Below are 22,160 nucleotides of genomic sequence, written 5' to 3'. Positions count from 1 at the left end.
TATATATATATTCTATACATATATATAATAGAATGCTATTCAGCCATAAAAAAGAATGAAATTATGTCTTTTGCAGCAACATGCATGGAACTGGTGGTCATTATCTTAAGTGAAACATGCCAAAGAAAGACAAATATCACGTTATCACTCATAAGTGGATGCTAAAAATTGTGTTCACATGCATGCAAAGAGTGGAATGATACATAACGTAGACTCAGAAGAATGAAGAGGTGGAAAGGGGGAGGGTGATGAGAAATTCGTTAATGGGTATAATGTATGTTATTCACGTGATGGATACCCTAAAAACCCTGACTTGATCACTATACAGTCTATGCATGTATCCCATAAATTTGTACTAATTAACTAATTGGTTGTTTATGTTTAGGCTTACCTGTAGTGTAAAATATACTATGAGTATTATTGGAAGGTATGAGATGAAAACAGATGTTAATATTTCAGTATTCCTCCAAAGCACAAGTTTTCAAACTCAAAATCTCCTGAATAGAGTGTGGAAAAGCCTCTGATACATTTGTGGTCTTTCTAATGAGTTGCTTAGCTCTTCTGCAGGGTAATTATTAATTGATTCTATGCTGTAAATGAGATAACTGACTCAAAGGTTAAGCCAAAATCCCTCTGTAATTCTCTTAATATATTAAATAAAAAAATTAAAATAATACAGTTTAAATGAATGCTAATATTATCTTAAAGTGAGGTAAGTATCTGGCTACTTACAAATATTTAAAAATTATGTATCTGAATTTTAAAAAGAGAACCTATATTGATTTCTCTTCAGTATGTACTCAGGGGATGATGTTAAGCTCTCCCAGCTGTCATTCAGCTGTATTAATTATGACTGGGCAAACACAGAATCTGAATCTGCACATTCACAACGAGTGGTTCTTACTCTTGTGACAAGACAGCTAAGTAGGTCAGGATTTTTTGCCAAAAGGAAATGGCCTTTCGGTGACCAAAGCAATGACTGTTTTTCATAGTCCATGGAAACCTGTTCTGGTTATCTAGGATTCGTATCATTACTGTAGTTTCTCATTCCAAATTCAACACTTTGCCCACAATCTCTTATTTTGCCCTTCCAACCAGGAAGTAGTGGTGGGATTTCCTTTTAAACATTTTAAAACTCAGGAAAGTGTTTTCTGATACTATAGTTATTACCAACTTTCGGGGTAAATACAGAAATCCACCCTAGTTCTTAGGGCATGATTTCTGTGATATACTTCTTTTTGAGGCAAAACCATCAAGAAAGGAGTTTATGCATTTACTTACTTGGAGAGCAGCTCCTTTAGGTCAGTGACTGTGCTTGGTCCGAAACAGATCACAGAAAAGTGAAAGCCAGGCACAGACTGTGGCAATTTTTTGCTATTGTGGCTTTCGTTTATCATTGTTGTAATGGTATTGATAAAATAAACGTAAACCAAGGGTATTTTTAAAAAGAAGAAGCAATGATGAGACCTAAGAAGTTATCAGAAAGAGATGTAAATCATTTGGGACTTAAAAAAATTTATCCCACCTTTAATATATCCAGAAAATGTGACTCTACATAGACAACCATTTTCCACTGCCCAGTATAATAATAGGCAACTTTTTTAGATTTGCTATGCACCAAGTTCTATACTAATAATAGATTTTCTTGCTTACCCCTTTCAGCACTCCACAACCACAATACACTATTGTTATCACCTTTTTATAGATAAGGAAAGAAGCTTAGAGAATCAGTAACTCCTTCAGAATTACACCTCCAGGTAATCTACCCCTGTAGTCTTGCTCTAGACCTCATCATTTCCCTTGAGTGTTACCTGTAGTCAAAGGAAAACAATACATTGTTGTTGACATTATTAAGAAAACAAATTCTCCAGCTGGATGAAAAAATAATTTAGATCTGGCTGTGTGCCTTGTGATTCATAAATTGTTGTCGGATAAAGAAGAGTATCTTTACTAGATCTGGTGGGACAGACACAAATTCAAACAAGGATCAGGCTCATATGCTCCCTCTCCTATGACACTTTCTTTTATCTTCACCCCCACCCACTCCAGACATCCTTGTTAATCCTCCCCTCTCTGAGACCAATTAACCCTTCTTTCTCCTTTGATCTCCTACTGTACTTTTCTATATAGCCCTGTGATAGCTCTTATTCTGTATTAAGGTTAAGTGAACATCTCCCTCATTGGATTGTGAACTCTTTTTGGGCAAGAGTCCTATTTTACTGAACACTGAAGCCTCAGTGCATGGCACATGGTAGGTGTGCAATAAATGTTTTTATTTGAATTAATTAATAGAAGCTTCCACACATTTAATAGTATCATTTTCTCACTCATCTTTAATGGAAGTTCCTTCCTACTTGGACAGGGAGAGGACATTCGTAAGAGGTGAAAACATAATCTAGTATATGATACTGGAGTAAAACACCTTTGCATACTACCCACAACAAATGTTAGGTGCTCAAAACATATTGGTTGAGTCACAACAAACTATTAGAAACTTCCAGTAAGCCTACAAATACACAAGAATTTGCTGGGAAATTTACTGAGAAACTGATGTGACTCACATAGCTTTTAAGAGATGCAGGACCTAATAATACCCAGGATAAGAGGCCTTTAAGTCTGGAGTCCCCTCAGTAATACTCTATTCATCCACTGTTGGAGGAAAAAAAGTAAATATGAAGGCTCTCCTGTCCCTCAACTGTTCCTACAGTGAAGCTTGAAGTGTGAGAAAGGAGGACACTTTGGGAGAGTTCAGAGCATGATGCTGATCTCCTACACTGCTGGTAGGTTCTCTTTTTTTAGGATAAGAATGAAGCTTTGTTTGGAAAAAAAAAAAAGAATCCTGCAAAATACGATAAATTTTCTAGGTGTCCTATAAAGTTACTTTGTCGTTTTTTAAAAGCTGCCTTATTGCCTTTGTTTTCGTGTGATCAAGTTTGCCTCATTCTACAAAGCCTGAAGGTTGCATTTGAAATTGGCATTAATTTTGTTTTTCTCAGGCTTAGCTTTTTTGCCTCGAGGCTTCTAACATATTCTAGTTGCCTTACATCTCTGTTATCGACCACGTGTAGATAATACCTCTCATGACCAAGTAGAACCTTTCCTATAAAAATTTCAAGGAGTCTCTTGCTTTGTAAATACTCTATACCCTTTGTACCTTAGGTGAGATTATCGGTTCCAGTCCCCTTTAGGAAGAGCCTGACTGTGCCCGTGGTTGCAGAGGTGAAAATTTAAAAAGAAGCAGGCTTGGCTTGCAGCGGCACAGAGGCTAGGAGCCTCTTCAGATGCTTTGCTCACTTTGTCTTGGAGTGCAGTCACACCTTCATAGAACAGAATCTCTCGTTGCTAATGTCTTTGAGAAGCTAGGAAGGATTTTTTCCAAGGGCTTAAACATATCTAAAAACAAAAAGGATGGAGGCATAATTAAACAAAAAATAACTTCAAATCAATAAAAGTGATAGAGAAAGTGGAGCCAGGACACACATAAACAAGTTTCCATATGATGAGATAGAGGCATTTTCTTTTTTTTTGAGACAGGGTCTCTGTCACCTTGGCTGGAGTACAGTGGTATCATGATAGCTAACTCACTGCAACCTCAAACTCCTGGGCTCAAGTGATCCTCCTGCCTCAGCCTCCCGAGTAACTGGGACTACAGGCATATGCCACCACATCCAGCTCATTTTTCTGTATTTTGTAGAGGCAAGGTCTCGCTCTTGCTCAGGGTGGGCTTGAACTCCTGGCCTTAAGCAATCCTTCCTTCTCAGCCTTCCAGAGTGCTAGGATTATAGGCATGAGCTACTACGCCTGGCCGATATTCATCATCTGTGTCCCTGGACTGTTCTTCTTCCTCTCTACCAGCCCAACTCAACTGCTGCCTGAAAGATCCATCAATACCATACTCACAGAATCAACACTGGGCTACGCACAAATCTGAATTTGTTGAGTATATTAGTTGGTTGCATGATACATGGCCAGTAGAATTATTTTTCTGTATCATCCACTTTAGTTCAATTCACCAAATAAAATGTAAGTATGGATGGCAAGTAACCTCTTTTTCTACATGTTGCTTCATGTCAAAGCTCAAACCACGTCAGCAGAGGACTAAGAGTAACTGTCCTTATGGTTGAGTCAGCTAAACCCACAGAAAACCTTAGCATCAGAAGCATTTGTAAGGATTTTTTAATCCATTTGCCTACTAATTTTCTTCCTCTCCCCATGGATCTAAATGCAAATTCCATATATAAAAAATATAAATCTTATTTCCATTCTCATAATTTTCTTTTTCTCTTCTGCTTTATTTATATTTTCCTAAAGCTTGGGAAAAAATTGCTCAATTATCCAAAGGGCCCAGTGGCTATTAAGTTGTTAAACAATCTTCCGTTCTGTTTTCATTCTGTGATAACTTTTTACCATTGAGTCTGTCATGGCCATCTTGCTGATAAGTTAATTATTCTGAAACAAAGAGCAGTTTGGTTTTTTGGGAACTGGGTACAAACAACATTATCACAAGGTACTAGACCTAGGGATAGTGAGTAGAGGAAAAAATGAGGATCGTTGTTTAAAGACTCTGAATTTGGCAGTGACCCTCAAGCTAAAAATAGGGAGGAAAAATAAATGAATGTGGGATAACTAAGAACATAGGATGTGTTCCTCCCAGAGCTAAAATAGCTTAGTTCCTAAGAGCCTGAGTTCTTATCCACGCCATGTTCTCGCCTGTATGACCTCAAGTAAATACTTCCCTCTCTAAGCCAATTATTTTCTCAGGAAAGTGTTACCTTAGGGTTGTTCTGGAATTTATCTGAGATGTTTGCAAAGTGCTTTGCCTGTTGTCTAACATACAGTAAGTGCTTAATAAATGGTAACTACTGTTATGCCCATGAGCTCACCTGTCACATTCCTGTACACCCAACACGGCACCCACTCACTGCAAACACAGGGCTGGGAATTTCTAGTAGACAGTAGTCAGCTACCAGATTTAAAAATTGCAGGAAGGCCTTCAGATAACTTCAGGAAGCAAGAAAGAGCATCATCCATCTCTTCTCAAAAGGAGAGTCCCAGAATTTTAAGGCAGAGGCACCCTCATTTTCTTCAAAGAAATTATGCCTTTTGTACCTTCATTCTCTTTCCATGCCGTTCCTCTCCCTGGAACACCCTTCCTTTCTTTTTTCATTTGCTTTGTCTCACTTTTTCAGAACCTGACTCATGCACAGCTTCCCCAGGAACTGTTGTCTGGCAATCCCCGCAACCCCACAGTCACACCCACCACCGTCCCCCCCAAGACCCCCCGTGCATGCCCCCATCACAGCCCTTCCCATGTTGAACCGTTAGGAATGATTTCCTCATCAGCCTCTCGGCGCTGACCTTAAACTCTACTATTTTACTGAATTAGATTAAATTATTTCCCCAAAGTCATACTTACTTTGTGTCCACTTCTCTAACAGGGGGAAACATTAGCACAACTCTTCTGGCAGCTGGTTTTCTATCCAGAATGACTGATTGTTCACTATTCCAATAAAATATGTTTGCAGAAATGTTAAGTCTCTCAGTGCTGGCAACATTGAATGGTGTATATTAACTAAAAAGAAATTTGAAATCCGAACCCTTTTTCTACTTTGTTAGTGATATCTTTCATCATATGTCATGTGTTGCTATTGCAAGATACATTTCCCTTAGTTTTCCATTTTCTAAGCTAGTCCTTTTGATTCCACTTGATCTCCATTGAATCTTCCACATAATTATGAACTGGCCATATTTGGCCACCATACTTAATGTCAACATTGCAGGAGAGAAAACTTTAAAAATAAAAGGATGAATCATGTCAACTAAAAAAAATTAATAATAAAAGGAAAGAGAAGAAAAAAATAAAAGAAAACAGAATGAGCCTGATCTTCCTAGGGCCTAAATTAGCCCCTAGTCACACATCTGGTGCTTAAGCAGCGCAGCGGTCTTTTCAGGGTTTCAGGGTACCACTTAGGGCTCTGTAGCAGGGAGACACTTGAGCAATAGAAATAATGGAGCCTGTAATTAGGAGAGGCACCAAATGTCACATGAGGCTGAAACTTGACTTCTGATGTTCTAACTAATTTCTTTAGTTTGGAAGCTTTCTTGGCAAGGGTTTAAATCTCTCTCCCACTACTTTGTAGTTTTGTGAAGCCTCAAATTGCTGGAACACTGGGGGGAGAGAAGACGAGAAAATAAAAAGGGGAAAAGGGTATTTTAATTAACTTAATTTTCTGGTTAATTCATTTTGATGAGTATTTGTTGTCTAACTGCTAAGCTCAGAATGCTGCAAGGTGCGGTAGAGAAAAAACAGGAAATGCGCAGTCTAATTCTTGTCTACAGTGAGCATATCTTTTCTTCATTTTCTCCTTTGAATCCTTTCTTTACCAAGTCATTTCACTGGTGCTTTAGTAAATACAGAAAAGCTAACATGATTTAATCTTCCACGTGTTATACCTGACACAAAGTAGGTGTTCAATCTATCTTTGTTGCATTAGATCACATCGTGTAGGTGGTACAAGAGATTGGAAACAATCTACATTGATCGCGAGACACATTCTAAAAGTTTATTTATTTGACAAAATCTATTACATAACTCTATTTTCTGGGCTACGGATCAATTTCTTAGTTAACTTTTGAGTGAGAAGCAATGCATCATCTAGTCAGTACCATCTTGACAAAATCTTAAGTCCTTTCAGCATTTACTAAATATGAGTTTATTTCAGCTGCCTGAAAGGTTTGCAGCTTTCTGCAGCAACGTAATTGTAGAAGTGTCCTGTCATAGTGCCCAAAGATCAGGGAGCAGAATATACATGCACTCATGATCTGGACATTGGTCAGACTAAGGATGTTTGCTCTGGGGCTGTACCTGAGTCTATAAAATTTAAATAATCAGCCAGTACAGCCACCCATCCTTCAGACCCTGCTGCCCACCACTGACTCTGATCCTTTACACTCGAGCCCTTTTCTCTCAACAGCAACCTCCTGTATGGCTTAAGACCTAGCCTGTCCCTTCTTATTGTAGGCAGTCTGGCTTTGAATCCACCATCCCCTAAAGAGACAACCAGAGCAAGTAGCTCTGGGAAAGGAGTCTAGAATGCGCCCTGGCAGGCAAAGGCGTTGGGGAGAGCCGACACTCCGTCTGGGAGGTAGGAGGGGCCGCCAAGCCGGGACTATGATGTGGGTACTGGTGGCTGCAACCCTGGGGCAGAACCAGAGCAGCTTCTGCAGGAAGTGCCAGACCAGAGATGGACCCAGATCACAAAACTGTTCTCCCACCCCAGAGAGGCTCTCGGAAGGGGGTGGGCCTCCTCTTCCTTCGATTCCAGAAGGGGATTGAATAGTGATGAGAGGAGAAAAACAGCATCCATGCTAGGTGCCCTCAATGCTCTCCACAAACTAAACGGCAGGGTTATTTGCAGAGAGAAGTTTTAGAAGACGGCTGTGGAGTGCAGCCAGAGTCAACAATAGACAAAGAGGATGAATGGGCAGTAGCCAGTTTCCCTGTGCAATTGACAGTTTTAAGCCGAAGATCCACCAAGAGAGCTCTACAAGGAGTCTGGAAGTCATCTGCCTCTTGCGGTCAATGTCACCTGCCCTTTCTCCTCTCAATGCTCCTGGCCAACCTGCAGGGAAGTTCTTCTGCCAATAATCACAGCCAGCCATCAGGGTACATGTGTTATGCAGAGAGATAAAGTCACCTACTGTGGCCCAAAATGGGGAGCGAGGTAAAGAATATTTGAGTATATTACATCTGGATGTGGCTTGTCATGGCTTCTGAGGATTCTTGAGGGTCCCTCCTAAGAGTACTTTTAAAAGCCCTGCTTTGTTTGGCAAGTGCCCAGCTAAGATCTCAGGCTGCCCTGATGGAGCTGAGAGCTGATCCTGACAGCCTGGCAGCTGGTGGGGCTCACAGTTTGATGTGAACAGATGTGGATTCAGATCCTGGCTCTGCTACTTACATAGCCTTGGACAAGCAAGTTCTTTAATCTCTCTGGGGCTTTGTTTTGAATCTTTAGGTTTCATAGACCTAACATCATTAGTTATGTGGAAAGATGGGGATAATGACACCCTTTTTAACATGTTATTGTGGGGATTGAATAAATCCATATAAAATCCAAATTATAAATTACAATTGATAAGAATGTGTAAAGAAAACCTCTGACGCAGTATGTGGCACATCGTAGTTGCTCAGTAAATCATAATGTTACCTGGTGCTCTGTTTACAGCCCTGTTGCTACTGAGTGCTGACGAAGACTCTGAAAAAATTCTCTGAGCTAATGTAGTAGGAGTAATGAAAATTATCTTGAGCTAGCCTTCTCTTCTAGATTTCTATTAGCAGAATTAACAAAAGTCATTATTACATTGTTAAAGCTTAAAGTTCAGGGAGAATTTTTTTCTTAAAACATTTCATAAATATGACAATTTTCTCTGGAATCTCTCTGTTGTGTTGATTTTTTGCTAACAAAATTTTCTAAATACTGCCTATAATCTGAATATCCAGTGAACTAAAGGTTCTATACAGAAGTCTGAGGAAATAAGTCTTTCACCCAGATATTCTCAGCTTTCAAGTGTTCTGTACTCACCCCTTTGTATACCAGCCATGTCTGGTTTTAGATCTGCCTTCTTGCACGTTTTGCCCTTATTTCATTCTGTTAAGAAATAATATGTTCCACAGAGCTTGGTTCAGCAGGGCCGAACCACAGGAATTCTCATCAAAACACGGGATTGACCTGGCTTTCTCGACAGAGAGTTGTCTCCACCCACTTCATTTGCCACATCCACTTAAGTGTTTCTCTCTTTCAGGTTTTGTGATTAATTATGAAGCTTTAGAAACACGGTTCTGCGAAGTAATATCAGCAGTCATTACTCCATTGCTGAAAATACAGATTTTACTCCAGGCACCATGAATTTTTAAAGTATGTTACTATTTTAGTGAAATATACAATTTTTAGATGGAGAAAAACAATCACTACAAAGAGAACACCAACCCCTCAGTCTTTGGGAGGGAAGACTCCAAACACATAAAAGAGAAAATTCGAAGGGCCAGTTATTTTCATGTTGGGGGATCTCCAGTCGCAAGCAAGGAGTGCTGCTGGTGGGGAGCATGCTTAATTGAAATCCCTTGCATGGAACAAGGGAGGAGTAACAATTTCAAGAAGCTCTTTCGGTGCTTAGAGAATGATACTTACGGGATATATAAAACTGAAACAGACTAATAACAGAGCCAATTTATTTCTTCCTCAACTGATGAAAAAGAGGAAAAAAACATGGGAGACAGACCCAAGTTTAATCAAAGGCAGAATCTCGAAAGGGAGATTGAACTGGTACCATCCTTTCTGAGTCTATTTAGGAGGTTTCATAGACCTAACGTCATTAGTTATGTGGAAAGCCCTGTCTCTATGGAGAAGATTTGGGCAGCCTATTGCAGTCTGAAAATCAGAGCCAAAAGAAAACAAAAACAAAAACTCATTTCTGCTGTTAAAAATGCAAACCATGATTGTCACTTTCTCCTCAGATGGTGCATAATTCTACTCTCTCTACTGTAATTTCCTTTCCTAATCTAGATATATTTTGTGTGCTTTTGAAAGCTGTTACAGCATTTGTTATTTAAATTAAAATGTGTTGTGAGTGAACTACAGGGAATTTGGTAAGCATTTCATTTTGAAATTTCCAATTGACCTCCCAGCCCTCTCACATTAAATGACATAAAACAGATTATGCAGACCATGTCCTCCGTGTTCCGTCCCTCAGAATAAGAAAAGGGTCTTCTTCAGGTTGCTAGACATTAAATAACAAAAGATAAAACGCCCCATCCACTCATAGAATTTCAGAGTTGGGAACAACTTTGGACATCATCTGGTCTATTGCCACGCAGTTACATCTCCCTGGATCTTCTTCTGACCCTTGAGATGTAAATAGGTTTTTATTCCTAGGAACCCTGGTGGCTGTTCACCTGTGCTCCCCCTGCAGCTCTAACACTTCTGCTCGCCTTTGCATTTTGAAGTTAACAGCCCAGGTTCTTGTAGCTCAAAACCTTTTTCTTTACAACAAAACAAAACATCACTACTTGAGCTTCAAAACACTTCTTAGTAATCTTAAAGCCAAGAACGCCTTAGTGTATATTGGGGCTTTGCAACTTTGACACTACTGACGGGGGATAAGTCTTTGTTGTGAGGGGGGCTGTGCTGTGTACCGTAGGCTCTAGGCTGTGTAGCAGCATCCCTGGGAAGTAGCCTCTCCACACCCTGCAAGTGCGACAACCAAAAATGTCTCCTGACATTGTCAAACTTCTGCGGGGGGGTGTGGGGAATCACTCCTGGTTGAGAACCGTTGATATATGGTTTGTTCAAAACAAATAATAAATAAAATGCTTGATGATTTAAAAGCCAGTTCTCCCTTCACCATACACACAGCCTCTCCAACACTGAAAGTCATCATTTTGTAAAAATTTTTGCCAATTTAAATGTAAATTATGATAATATTCTCTCATAATGCTCTCCAGGGTTCCCACGTCATGATGTTTGCCAAAAGAATGGCAAGAAGAGTCCCGGGTTGTAGAAGTGGGGTGTTGTAGAAAATGAAGAAGTGTGATTTAATTCTCTGGTCCTGATGTGAGAGTATTACTTCAGCAATATCTGCATAATACCAGAGTTGAGGTGACCGTGTGAATGTTGTCTTCATTCCTCATGGCTCCGTGTTTGTCCAGAAGCTTAGGTGGTCAGTTGAAGAGTCTACCTAGCACATAATAGTTACTCAACAAATATTTGTTGAACGATTTCATGAATTGTACTTTACCTTTGCCTCTTGGATTGGACAATCAGGTACTTTTGTCTGTGCTGGAACTAAAAATATCCTTACTCAAATCAGCTGTAGAATGTAAAATCTCCTAGAAAGCCTCAAAGTTTCTTGTATTCCCCACTCCACATCCCCTAGTTTAAAAAAAAAGTGTGTGTGTGTGTGTGTGTGTGTGTGTGTGTGTGAGAGAGAGAGAGAGAGAGAGAGAGAGTACGTACATGTGTAGTACAGAAGCAAAGATCTATCAGACATAATCCCTCAGCCCTAGGGACTTGAATAGAGAAGAAAAAGAAGGACTACAATTTGTATCAGGCTCTACAATGATGTGTTAAATAGACCATCTCTTTATTCCTCACAACAATCTCTTAAGGTGGGTATTATCACCTCCCTTGTATAGATGCTAAGAAACGAGTTGCTCGAAGTCAGACAGCTGCAACACCAGGGGAGAGCAGAAATTCAGATCAAGTGCTAGCTGAGTTTTAAACTGTCTGAGACCAGTGTACAAGCCTCCCCTGACTCACTTGGCCCCATGTGTCCCCCTTGGCCTTGGTTGCTTATTGAATGGAAAGCCCTGCCCGCCACTACCCCGACCATCACTGCATCTCCTAATGTTGCCCATGGCCCCAGCCAGCCTCTTCAGGGTGAGGGCAGGGCCTCACCGTCCCCACGTGGTGGGAGCCGCTGCAGAGCCAGCATCCAGACCCAACCAGACCAGAGGCTTTGGCTTCTTTACCTCACTTCCCTTTTCGCTCACACTCACTGCCCCCCCGACACACACACACACATCCCAATAAAATGTTAACTTACAAGTTTTGCTTTCGTCTCCATTTTCTAGGGACTCCTGGCTTAACATAAACTTATATTCTTTTATTTATAAAATGACAACGCTGAAACCCATCCCTCCAAAGTCCAAGAAAAAAGTAACAACAAAACCTCTCTTAGTAGATATTACCCTGTCCTGATGATCACTAATATCTTGAAAGAAAAAAAAGGCCACAGTATATGGGTGTAAAAAGCAGTGCACTGAGGTGGCACTAATTGTACCTTTGTGGCCACCTTGTATCTGCCCGAACCACCACCTGTTTTTTCCCCCCTTGCTCTTAGACCAAAGGGCTGTGTTAACACTCACTGGAGCAGAATGGATATATTTGTCTTACTGTAATGATCATATGCCACCTGGTAGGATGGACAGTGTTAGTCATCCCAAGTTCAAGTCCTAGCTCTTCTGCTTTTTAGCCACGTGACTTGAGAAAGTCATATCTCTGGGCAGATATTTACTCACTTGTGAAGTCGAAATAAGACTCTGCCTCACCTTTCTCGTGGGTGGGTGTGACATAGTGAAAGCACTTGGCGGCATTATACATACGTGCTTTGACTGTATAAAGAGAGGTGAGGAAATAACTTCCTAACTTAGGTTTCCCAAATTTCCCTCACTATATTTCCCAAATAATGAAATGCTTCAGTAGGAAAATAGAAAGGAATAAATCACTTAAATCCGCTGAAACTTCTTCAAGATATTAATAACCAAGATTAAAAGTAAAAGGGTTGAGACTTCCTCTCCTGACCAAGATGGAATAAAAGAGACTGGGTTTTCCCTCCCGTGTTAAACAATTGAAAATATAAACAGAAAAAAAATCTGTTTATAAAAACAGTTTTCAGGACATTGGCTGTCAGACAACAAAGTGATCCCTGGGAGAAGGGAAACAGATGCAGTGAGCCCTAGCATTGCTTCAGCCGACTCCCTGGGGAGTTCCCCGGCGGCAGTGCAGGGAAAAGAAGGCCCTGGGAGGTTGGTGGACGCCATGAGTTCAGGAGATGGAGCTGAGCGCAAGAAACCCAGGTGGCTGGAGTTCTCAGGAGAAAAGTGTCAGGGATGAGAGAGATGCACAGAGAACTCTGGAGATAACGCAGAGGATGTCCCTCCAGTGTTCAGCAGAGTCCTCAGTGCATGTGTGTGAGGAAATTACCCGAAGCTGAGAAAAGAACCACCCAAAAAGATTAGAGGGAACAGTACCTGTCCTCACACCAGGCTTGGAATCGTGCCTATATCCTCCAGCCAGACTGGAAACCTCTTAATTCACAAGAGATTGGGGAGAATCTTGCCTCAACAATGGGAAAAAAATTATCCCTAAACTAAACACTGCTCTGGTCCAACCCAACAGATCTTAAAAGAAGACCTGAAAGATCAAACTGTTTCCAAGTAACTAAACTACATTCCAGAACAAAGCTCAAGAATATTTATAAAAATACAAAATACCCAACACCCAACAAGGTCAAATTGCCATTACCCAGCCTCCAATAAAAAATTACCAGGCATGCGAGAAACAGGAAAATATGCCCCATAATGAGGTGGAAAATCCATCAAAACCAACTCAGAAGTGACACAAATGTTAAAATTAGTAGGGAAGGACATTAAAACAGTTATTATGATTGTATTTCAGAGGTTCTAAAACTTAAATAGAGACATGGAAGATTTAGGGGAGGCAGAAAGTCAAATCAAACATCTAGAGATGAAAACTACAATGTCTGAGAGGAAAGATCCAGGATGGGATCAACAGTATGTTTATACAATGGAATACTACTGAGTAATGAAGAGGAATGAACTGTGGATATAACAACATTGATGAATCTCAAGATAGTTGTGCTTAGTAAAAGAACCCAGCCAGAAAAGATTGCATGCTGTACTATTCACTTTATATAAAATTCTGGAAAATGCAAAATATAGTTACAGAAAGCAGATCAGCAGTTACCTGGGGAGAGGGGAAGGAAAAGGGATTCCAAAAGGCATGAGGAGACTTTGGGGGGTGATGGATGTGTCAACCATTTTTATTTTTATAATGGTTTCACAGGTGTATACATATGTCAAGACATATAATTTGTATACTCTAAATATGTGTGCTTCATTGTGTATCAGTTATAACCTAGTAAAGCTATTTTTGAAAGCGAAAGAGGCAAAAATGTGTTAAACCACTGAACAACTTGGAAAATAGAGAATTCACAAATATAATCACAGTTATTTTAAAGTATTTTAAATTTTATAAATTTTGAAGAATGGTAAAATAAACATTTAAATGTGTAATTTTTATTACGTCTAAAACCATAATGTCCCTATACTATATCTATAATATAGTACCTATAGTATCTAATGTAGTGTCTAAAATTTGGTTTGGGGGTTCTTTTGTTCTTTTTTTAGCAATAAATTGGAAAATCTTTCCTCCTATTGTTTAGAACTATATATTTTCATGTTTTTTAATTAGAAAAACTAAGTCAGAAAGCCACAGGTAAATTTCAGTTGTTTTTTCTAAAACTTGTTTCATAAATTAAGAAAATGCTATACATTTTTTTTAAACATAGGTGACTATACATTTATTGCCTAATATTGTTCACTGTTTGATATGAGGTTTGGGCTGAAAACCCCCTAAATGTCTGATTAAAGACTCGATGCTTTCATTCCTGTTGTCCTGTTTCATTAGAGATACAGTTGTATGATGCATGCTCATTACATTTTGGAATTAACTAATTTATGTACTTTCATGTTCCAAACTTATCTGTCCTGATTTCCCCCAGTTTGATGCCGACCGAGATGAGGACGAGGTGTTCTATGACATCAGTGTGGCGGTTGACAACAAGTTATTTCCAAACAAAGAGGCTACAGCAGGTAAGTCACTGTGTCCTTTGGGCAAACAGTACACCATGATAACCTGCCAAGTGTCTGGGGCTTTGTATTAATGAGCGAAGCTCGACAGAGTGCTGTAAGGTTATAAGGATGACACTGTCCTCAGAGTCTCATGCTTTCTGGTTTAAAAAATAAAGGTTTAAAATAGAAGAGAAGGGCTATAAATCCTTATAGTCACTTATAGTTCCTTATAGTCACTGCTTTTCTTCCTGTCATTGCACATGTAAATTGACAGGGAGTCACAATGCAACATACGATCTCTGTTACTGCAATAGAAAAAAGACCTAACCTAACCCATACTTTGTGCAACAATTAAAAGTTACAATTCCTTCAGAACTCCCTAACTCACACAGGTTTTTGCCATGCTGCCTGGAAAAAGCATCCCTCCAATCTGTCCCTATCCCAAACCCACAGCTCCTGTTTTGACACTGCCACTTCTCTTCCTGAGCACTCTTGCCTGGAACTTTGCCTTTGGACACTGGCGTGGAGAAATCATACCCCCTGCAGTAGGCAGTAGGCAGTACTCAGGTTCTATCTGACCCCTCATACTCCTCTACTCTCTCTGACTCTGGATCAACTCATTGTCCCACATGGCTTCAGCCATCAGTTCTGTGTGGTTGACTCTCCAATCTTAGCCTCAGTCCTGACCTTTCTTCTGAGTTATGGCCTCAAAGGGTAAAGACCAAAAGCTGTAAAGAAAAAGGCTAACACTTAAATTTTTAAAGCACTATTGGAAGCCACTAGAGTAGCTTCAAACAAAGGCAGAATTATAAGGACAAGGTGGTATAGTTTTCCTGGGAAGACCCATAGAGTACAAATAACTCTTGTAAATTTACCTGCCTAATTTTCCCGTGAGATTTACAAAAAGTTAGCCTACTGCAGGAAAGATGGAATATTGAGAGTCATGTAAACAAGACTATTGCTACTCTGAAAAATGCTGTAACTCCTGTGTTTTTCAAGTTAATATTTTAGTTAGAACCTGCGTTAAAAATATAAGAATATATCGCACATATAAGAATAATATCTATTGGATGTTGGGCAGGGGGGAGGGAGGAGGGGGGAGGAGGAGGAGGAGGGGACGGGTATATGCATACACAAAGAGTGCAATGTGCACCACCTGAAGAATGAACATATTTGAAACTCGTACTTGGGTGGGGGACAAGGGCAACATACGTAACCTAAACATCTGTACCCCCATAATATGCTGAAATTAAAAAAAACACACACACAGAATAAACAACTTTTCTGCAAGATAAAAAAAAAAAAATAACTACTCCTAACAACAAATATCTAACTGCTACATGTCCTCAGTTTCCTCGTTCAGTGGAGGGGTTGATTTAAGCTTCTTTAGAACTCCTGGCATTTTGTGGCTCCCTAGTGGCATTTCTCCCCTCGTAGCCTTGTCCTGCAGCGATGCAACTGTGGCAACTGCTGTGCTGGCAGGAAATCCGCCTGCGGGCAGGTGCTGTGTCCTCATTCTCTCAACATGCCCTTGGCAGAGTGCACAGTGCCTGGCCCGTAGCAGTGGTTTCCAAGGGTCTACTCTTTCCTCTCTCTCTCTACCTCTGAGCTTATGAACAGATGAGTCTTGTACCTACAGCCTCAGCTTCCACCAGCTCCCTTCTACTCCTGAGACCCCTGAAATCGGGCTTCTGCGCCAGCCTTCAAATCAGCCTGCTTTCTCTATCACAGCCCCTGGTGGGTGCAGTGAGCCTGGGAAAGACTGTGGTAAAGCAGAAGTAGATAGTGCTTCCTCTGTTGGGGGCAGCCTCTATGCAGCCCAGGCCGGCGTTGCATTAAGGAATGGGCCAGTGTTGCTGGGGCCTTCTCTCTCTGGAGAGAAAACAGAAACCTGCTTTTGTAGGTGAAATCTCCTGGCTTGCAAATGTTGGTAATTCATTCAGTAAACAAATCGTGTCTGTGGCCTGTGCTCTGTGAGTTGTCAGCTTCCAGGTTTTGTTCCTCCACTCTTCTCTTCTCTCTGAACTCTCTCTCTCCTTTTGCAGAATCTTAGCTGCCCCACAGCTCCCACATCACCTCCGTGTGAGTGACTTGCAGTTCTACTTCTCTCGCCTTAACCTTTCTTCCAAGAGCCAGGCAAGAATGCTCTTGCCCTCACACCCCACACTGATCATCATTCTTCAGGGGCACTTGGGAATCCAAACCTTCTTCTCTGTTCCTCCTGTACTCATCAAAGGCTTTGTCCTTCCTCATCCCTGGCCCCTCCTGTCTGTCATGAGTCCTGTTGCTGTCATTGGGATCTTCATAGAATGCAGCTCTAGTCATCCTGCCTCCCTGACAAAAAAAAGAAAAAGACAAAACCTTCAGTGACTTCTTGTAGTCTGGGAAACCAGTGTCCTTAACATAGCAGAAAGCCGAGATCCTTAGCTTTCTTACAGCGATCCTGTTACTGCAACATCACCTCTCCCTTACCCGTACTAGCTTCCTCTGGTTCCTTGAATGCCTCAAGTACCTTCCTGCCTCAGGCCACTTGCACTTGCTCTTTCTATTGCTTAGAAATGCCTGGCCCTGTTTGCATCCCTTCACTCTCCCAACTCCATAGCCCCATCCTGCACCTGCCCAGATCCTACTTTGTGCCTCAGTATAAATGTGATTTCCTCAAGAAGGCTTTCTCAGACCCCGTCCCAAACTAGACAGGGCCCTTGCGTACATCACTGTGACTCCCAGGCACACCAGGTCTTCTTTGGCTCCAGGGTATAGGGTGTATTTCCTTGGCCTCCATACATTTTCTTACATACTGCCTTTAACCTTTCACCCTTCAAGCTGTATCTACAGTGTCTCCTCCCCTAGGGAGGCCTCCACTAACACTTCTAGCAGAACTATCTGGATACATCACTCAATCTCCCTGGACCTCCATTTCCTTATATATAAAGAGGGAATAAAAATAGCACCCACCTTATAGGATTGTTGTGAAGAGGAAATGGTTTGTGTGTGTAAAGCGTGTATCTGTAACATTGAAAAGGCTATATATGAGTTCATAACTTTGCTGAGGCTTTGAGGGCTCAAAGGGAGGAACCACATCTTACACAACACAACTTTCTCTCCTTTTCCTAGGTCTACTTCTGCTCTCTTCTCCCTCTCTCTTTCTCCCTCCCTCCCTCAACCCCTGTCCTAGAGAACTGAAAAATCCTCCCCTTCCCCTTCTCACCCAGAATAGTCTACCAACTATTCCTCAAAGAGTTCACCTTCTAGTCCCAAATATTGTCAGGATATTGTTCCAAAGAGATATAGTTCTCTTCCTCAAAGGAATTCTGATGCAAACTGTTATTAATACTTTCCATGCCTACTGGAATTAGAGCAGGATTCCAGTCCTGATGCAGGTTGAGCACTAATAGAACATACCCAGTGTTCATAGAGCTAGTGAATGAGAGCAAGATCTATAAAGGTAAATGTAAATGCCCTTTCGTTCATTTTCAGTCATTCAGTACATGTATTAAAAGCATATAATTTCTAAGTTTTGTTCTTAGATTCAGAGACGAAACACAGCCCTGCCCTCACAATGTAGCTTACAGTTTAATGGAGGAGACAGGACAAGGGGGAGATTGCTTTCCTTTAGAGGGGGCAGGGAAGGTGTTGGAGGAGTTTTATCTACAGACGCCCTGCACTGCTGAAGATGCCCTGCAATTGTGGAAGGTCTCCTTATTTGGCACTCAAAATGGGAAGAGGATCTTCCTAAAACTTTAGGTTAAAGATCCACTAGGAGGAAACAAGTCTGTAACGTTGTCCCAGAAAGCAGTATAGTTACCTCTGGTATCTCTAAAGTTAATTCGTATCATCTCTCCACTTAAACTTAAGGAGACAATCTGAAAATGATATTTTTGAAGACCATTCTGCATCTAAAACTAGTGGCACTGAGTGTTCCCTGTGGGGTTCTGTATTTCAGCTCAGACCTTTCTCTGTTATCTATAAAAAAATATTTTTAAATCTGAAAAGAAATTGAGAAATTCAAAATAGGGGCAAATGAAAGCCACACTAATACTTTTTCAAAATGTCCTAATTTTGCTGTCTTTCTTGAGTAACAAGATCATTGCAGTTGTTGTATGTGTTAAATTATCCAACAAAAGAAGGCAAAATGTGTACATATGTCTATATTTACCTCCATATTTTGCATGTCAAACCTTGGGCTATTATTAAAGGTCCAATTTTCAGCAAATGAAGCAACCCATGCTAAAAGAAAATGAAAGCCATTCAATCATTATCTGAGCTGGTAATGATATCCTTTGTCTATTGCCTATGTCTATGATATATTATTTCTGTTGCCAGGAGCAACAATGTGTCAAGGAATTCCATCCCTTAATGATACAATAAGATTTCTGTTAAAAGCATTTTATTAGGAAAGCCAATCTCTTCTTCCTTATAAGCATGAGGTTTTCTTTTAAACAAAGATCTTTTCATTCTACCGTTGCTGAAGATAGTTTTCTAATTATCTTGCTCTGGTTTCAAATATTAATGCATATCTGTTAACTGGGTTGATTAAGAGCCCTTTATGTTGTACTTTTTGAAAACAACTGAAAGAACAGTTTCTAATTAAGTAAGTAGGACACAGGAACTAAAAGCAGCTATATGTTTAATAAAATTTCATGTTCTGATCACGTTGCTCACTCCGCATGAATCACTCTGCATACAGCTGAGGTGAGGGAGTCATTCGAATCCTAGTAGCTATTACCACTTTGACTAGTCAGTGGTAGATAATAACCATATTGTACAAGTAATGAAAGCTAAATAAAATGTGTGTCATCTTTAATGATGCTGTCAATAGCAGCCACCTAGAAAGGAACATTGATTGTCACCGGCTTGAACGAGCATCCTTAATTCCACATCTGATTCTCCCATTTTGGCAGCCGCCCCTCGACCTGCCTCATCATCAGCCATTCACTGTTCCTCATTTTCTCAGAATGTGGAGTAGGCAGCATGCTCCTCCACTGCACAGTACTGTGGGGAAGGAGAATATTTATGACGCCATTTGGATTGCTACTTGGAACCTAGAGTCAGCAGCGTGTGTTAGAAGAAGTAGGAGCAGCTACCAGTTCTGTTTTTGATCTCAGACACGTTCTGCATGACCTTGGCCAAGTTATTTAACTTCTCTGCATCTCATTTTCCTCTTTTCTAGAATGAGGGGGTGGGATTCTGTGAAATACTGGTTCTAAAATGTCTGTGATCTTATAATGGAAAAATATAAATTTTACTTCTGACATTTTCACTGCCTCACAACACAAATGCAAACTGAACTTCAAACTGCTCTTTAAGACACGCAAGCATTTTGGCCCCAAGATACAGCTTACAAAATTCTTTATTTGAAAAATACCAACAGTACGAAGGTAGAAAAATTATATATAAACCCACTAATTAAAATATGTATATGTATAAATTAAAGTTTCCCCAATCACCCCTCTAATCTTTGTTAATAGAATAATGTGTAGTCTTCCCAACTCTGTTCTAGCAACCGCCTATCAACAGTGGACTGAGGAAGGGCTGTTCTGACATTGTGACCATGTGACTGGCATTGCCTAGAGTTGTCCTGAACACGTTCATGCAACTCTGTGGCACATTACGCAACTCTACAATTACTTTTCCAAAATGGTTTGATGGTTCAAGTATCTCCATTTTGAAACCTTCATCATCATTTACAAAAAAATACAAATACAATAAACAATGGTATTACTGTTTAGTATTTAATCAATTTGGTAATGGCTAGTACTTTTTCAATTTGGTAGACAGTAGAGACAATGATAAGAAAAGAGAAGAAAAAAGTAGAGAAGAGATGAGAAAAGACTGTGAGGACATACCTTGACTTGTTTTGGAAGAAAGTATGAAAGCAACATCTCAGGGACAGGTCCATATCTGAGAAGTATATGAAATGCTCGATTTTTTAAAAAAAATCTATCTGCATTGAATATCACTCCTTGCATATTCTGACCAAGAATTATTTGCCAAGGCCAAGTTACAAACATGAGATGGTTTATTTTTTCACAAGATACATGACATTTTATGAGCAGTACTGAATTCCGTCTTTCTGGTTAGTTAAGTGATACATATTTCCCAGCAGAAAAGAATTATTACATGAGAATAATGAGTCAATTGTGCTTCACAGGCCCCACTGTGAAAATTACCAGATTAAATTTGAGCCTTAGGGATTTATGAGTAAGTGAGCTAATATAACCTATAGTACCGAAGGGAAACAGTCTATTAATACGTTAAGTTAACCTGATTTTTCTCAACTTCAGCGACTAAGATGACCCAACAGCTTGAGGAAAAACTTCTCAGGTTTTCATGGAGTAAGCAAACTCAACCCTTCTTATTTCCGGAAACCCCTTTCTCTCCTCCCACTCTGTACTTTGCCCGTGGTGTTCCTTCTACCTCAATTCCTATTGCACATTCTGAAACTGCTTCTCCTCCTGGACGGCCCATGTTCATCCTCACAGTTCTGGCCAATAGATTAGTTTCATATGAAGAATCCTAACTCCACCATCACCTCCACTGCTGGTCAGAGTTAGTAGTTTGCTCTTTTTGGTTTTTGAACCTTGCGATTGATAAATTAGTCTCCTCCACAATATTACCTTCTTCTTACAGGTGGAGACTGTGCCCAGAGTCTCTGTAGCCCAAACATTGCACCTGGCCGGTGGGAAGAGTCTAGAGATGTTTATGAATTTAGTGTAACCATCAGACAATATGGAAACCTATTGGGAGATTTTTTTGCTTTAGAAACATACATAGACAGCCTCCATCAGCTTCTCTCTCCTTTCCTAATCTTAGGTTCAGGTGACCTTGATCCTTCAATGATGTTGGACACAGGAGAGATCATTGATACAGGATCTGATTATGAAGATCAGGTAATTAAAATCTAAAAATACTTCTCTATTTAAATGTTTTTAATTTTAACCTGTGTAAATGTTTTATGAAGATTAGAATTATAAACCCTCATTTTGTGAAATCTTTACAGATAACTGACAACATATTTCATGATAAATCGTAGTAGTCTACAGCTTTCATTCGTTACATCTGGCTCTTTGGTCCTCCTTTATTCACAGATCCAAAATAGCCATTAATTAAGGAAAGGTCTGTGGTCCAAAGTTACGTGACATAGAAACAAGGTTCCTTTGCCCAAGAATTTGCTTGTGTCTTTGTCTCTTCCCGCTAATAAACCGATAATATTTACTGAGCATCAGCTAGAGGTTCAGGGCTCTGCTATTCTATTTCTAACCTTTGGAAGGGAAAGATGACTGAGAAAAATGTAGCCAAGAAGTTAAATACAGTTTCTGTTTGAATAAAACTGAAGAAATTTTTCTGGGTCATTTTCCTCTCAGCAGAAGAACTCTTCCTGCTGCTATATTTTAATGATTCCAAATAGTTGGCAGATGATCTAACTCCCTAATTAGGTTTTATTTTTAAAGAAAGGATAATGTCTAAAACTTTCTTCCCCCTTTCATCAATGCTCCTCAGCAATGGCTGAAAGCCAAGCAAACATGTTCCTGTAGGTGTTTTTTTCCCTCTCTTCAACTAATATTCCTCACAAATATGGCAAACACATCTGAACAGTGTCCACATGCAATAGCTGGCTGTACATTTCACATGCATATTCGGAAGCTATTTTCTTGAGCATTAAGTTTCTTCCATTTAGTACAAAGCAAGGAGACAACACTGACAAGTGCTGTAATAGCTACCACATGTT

The 22,160-nt window shown here is 40.1% G+C and overlaps 1 protein-coding gene across 1 annotated transcript in view; it reads left to right on the top strand.

Annotated features, from left to right (window-relative positions):
• AK5 (adenylate kinase 5) overlaps positions 1 to 22,160 on the top strand; it is a 275,240-nt gene that overhangs the window by 129,717 nt on the left and 123,363 nt on the right. Inside the window, exons 7-8 of the mRNA XM_012661058.1 lie at positions 14,362 to 14,452; positions 21,245 to 21,321. Of these exons, the coding sequence (XP_012516512.1) occupies positions 14,362 to 14,452; positions 21,245 to 21,321 (168 nt within the window). The remainder of the gene's footprint in view (positions 1 to 14,361; positions 14,453 to 21,244; positions 21,322 to 22,160) is intronic.

This window comes from Propithecus coquereli, unplaced genomic scaffold (assembly GCF_000956105.1).
Source record: "Propithecus coquereli isolate 6110/MARCELLA unplaced genomic scaffold, Pcoq_1.0 Scaffold7, whole genome shotgun sequence".
Classification (NCBI taxonomy): Eukaryota; Metazoa; Chordata; class Mammalia; order Primates; family Indriidae; genus Propithecus; species Propithecus coquereli.
Note: the sequence above shows the minus strand (reverse complement) of the source record. Positions and strands in the feature narration are given on the sequence as shown.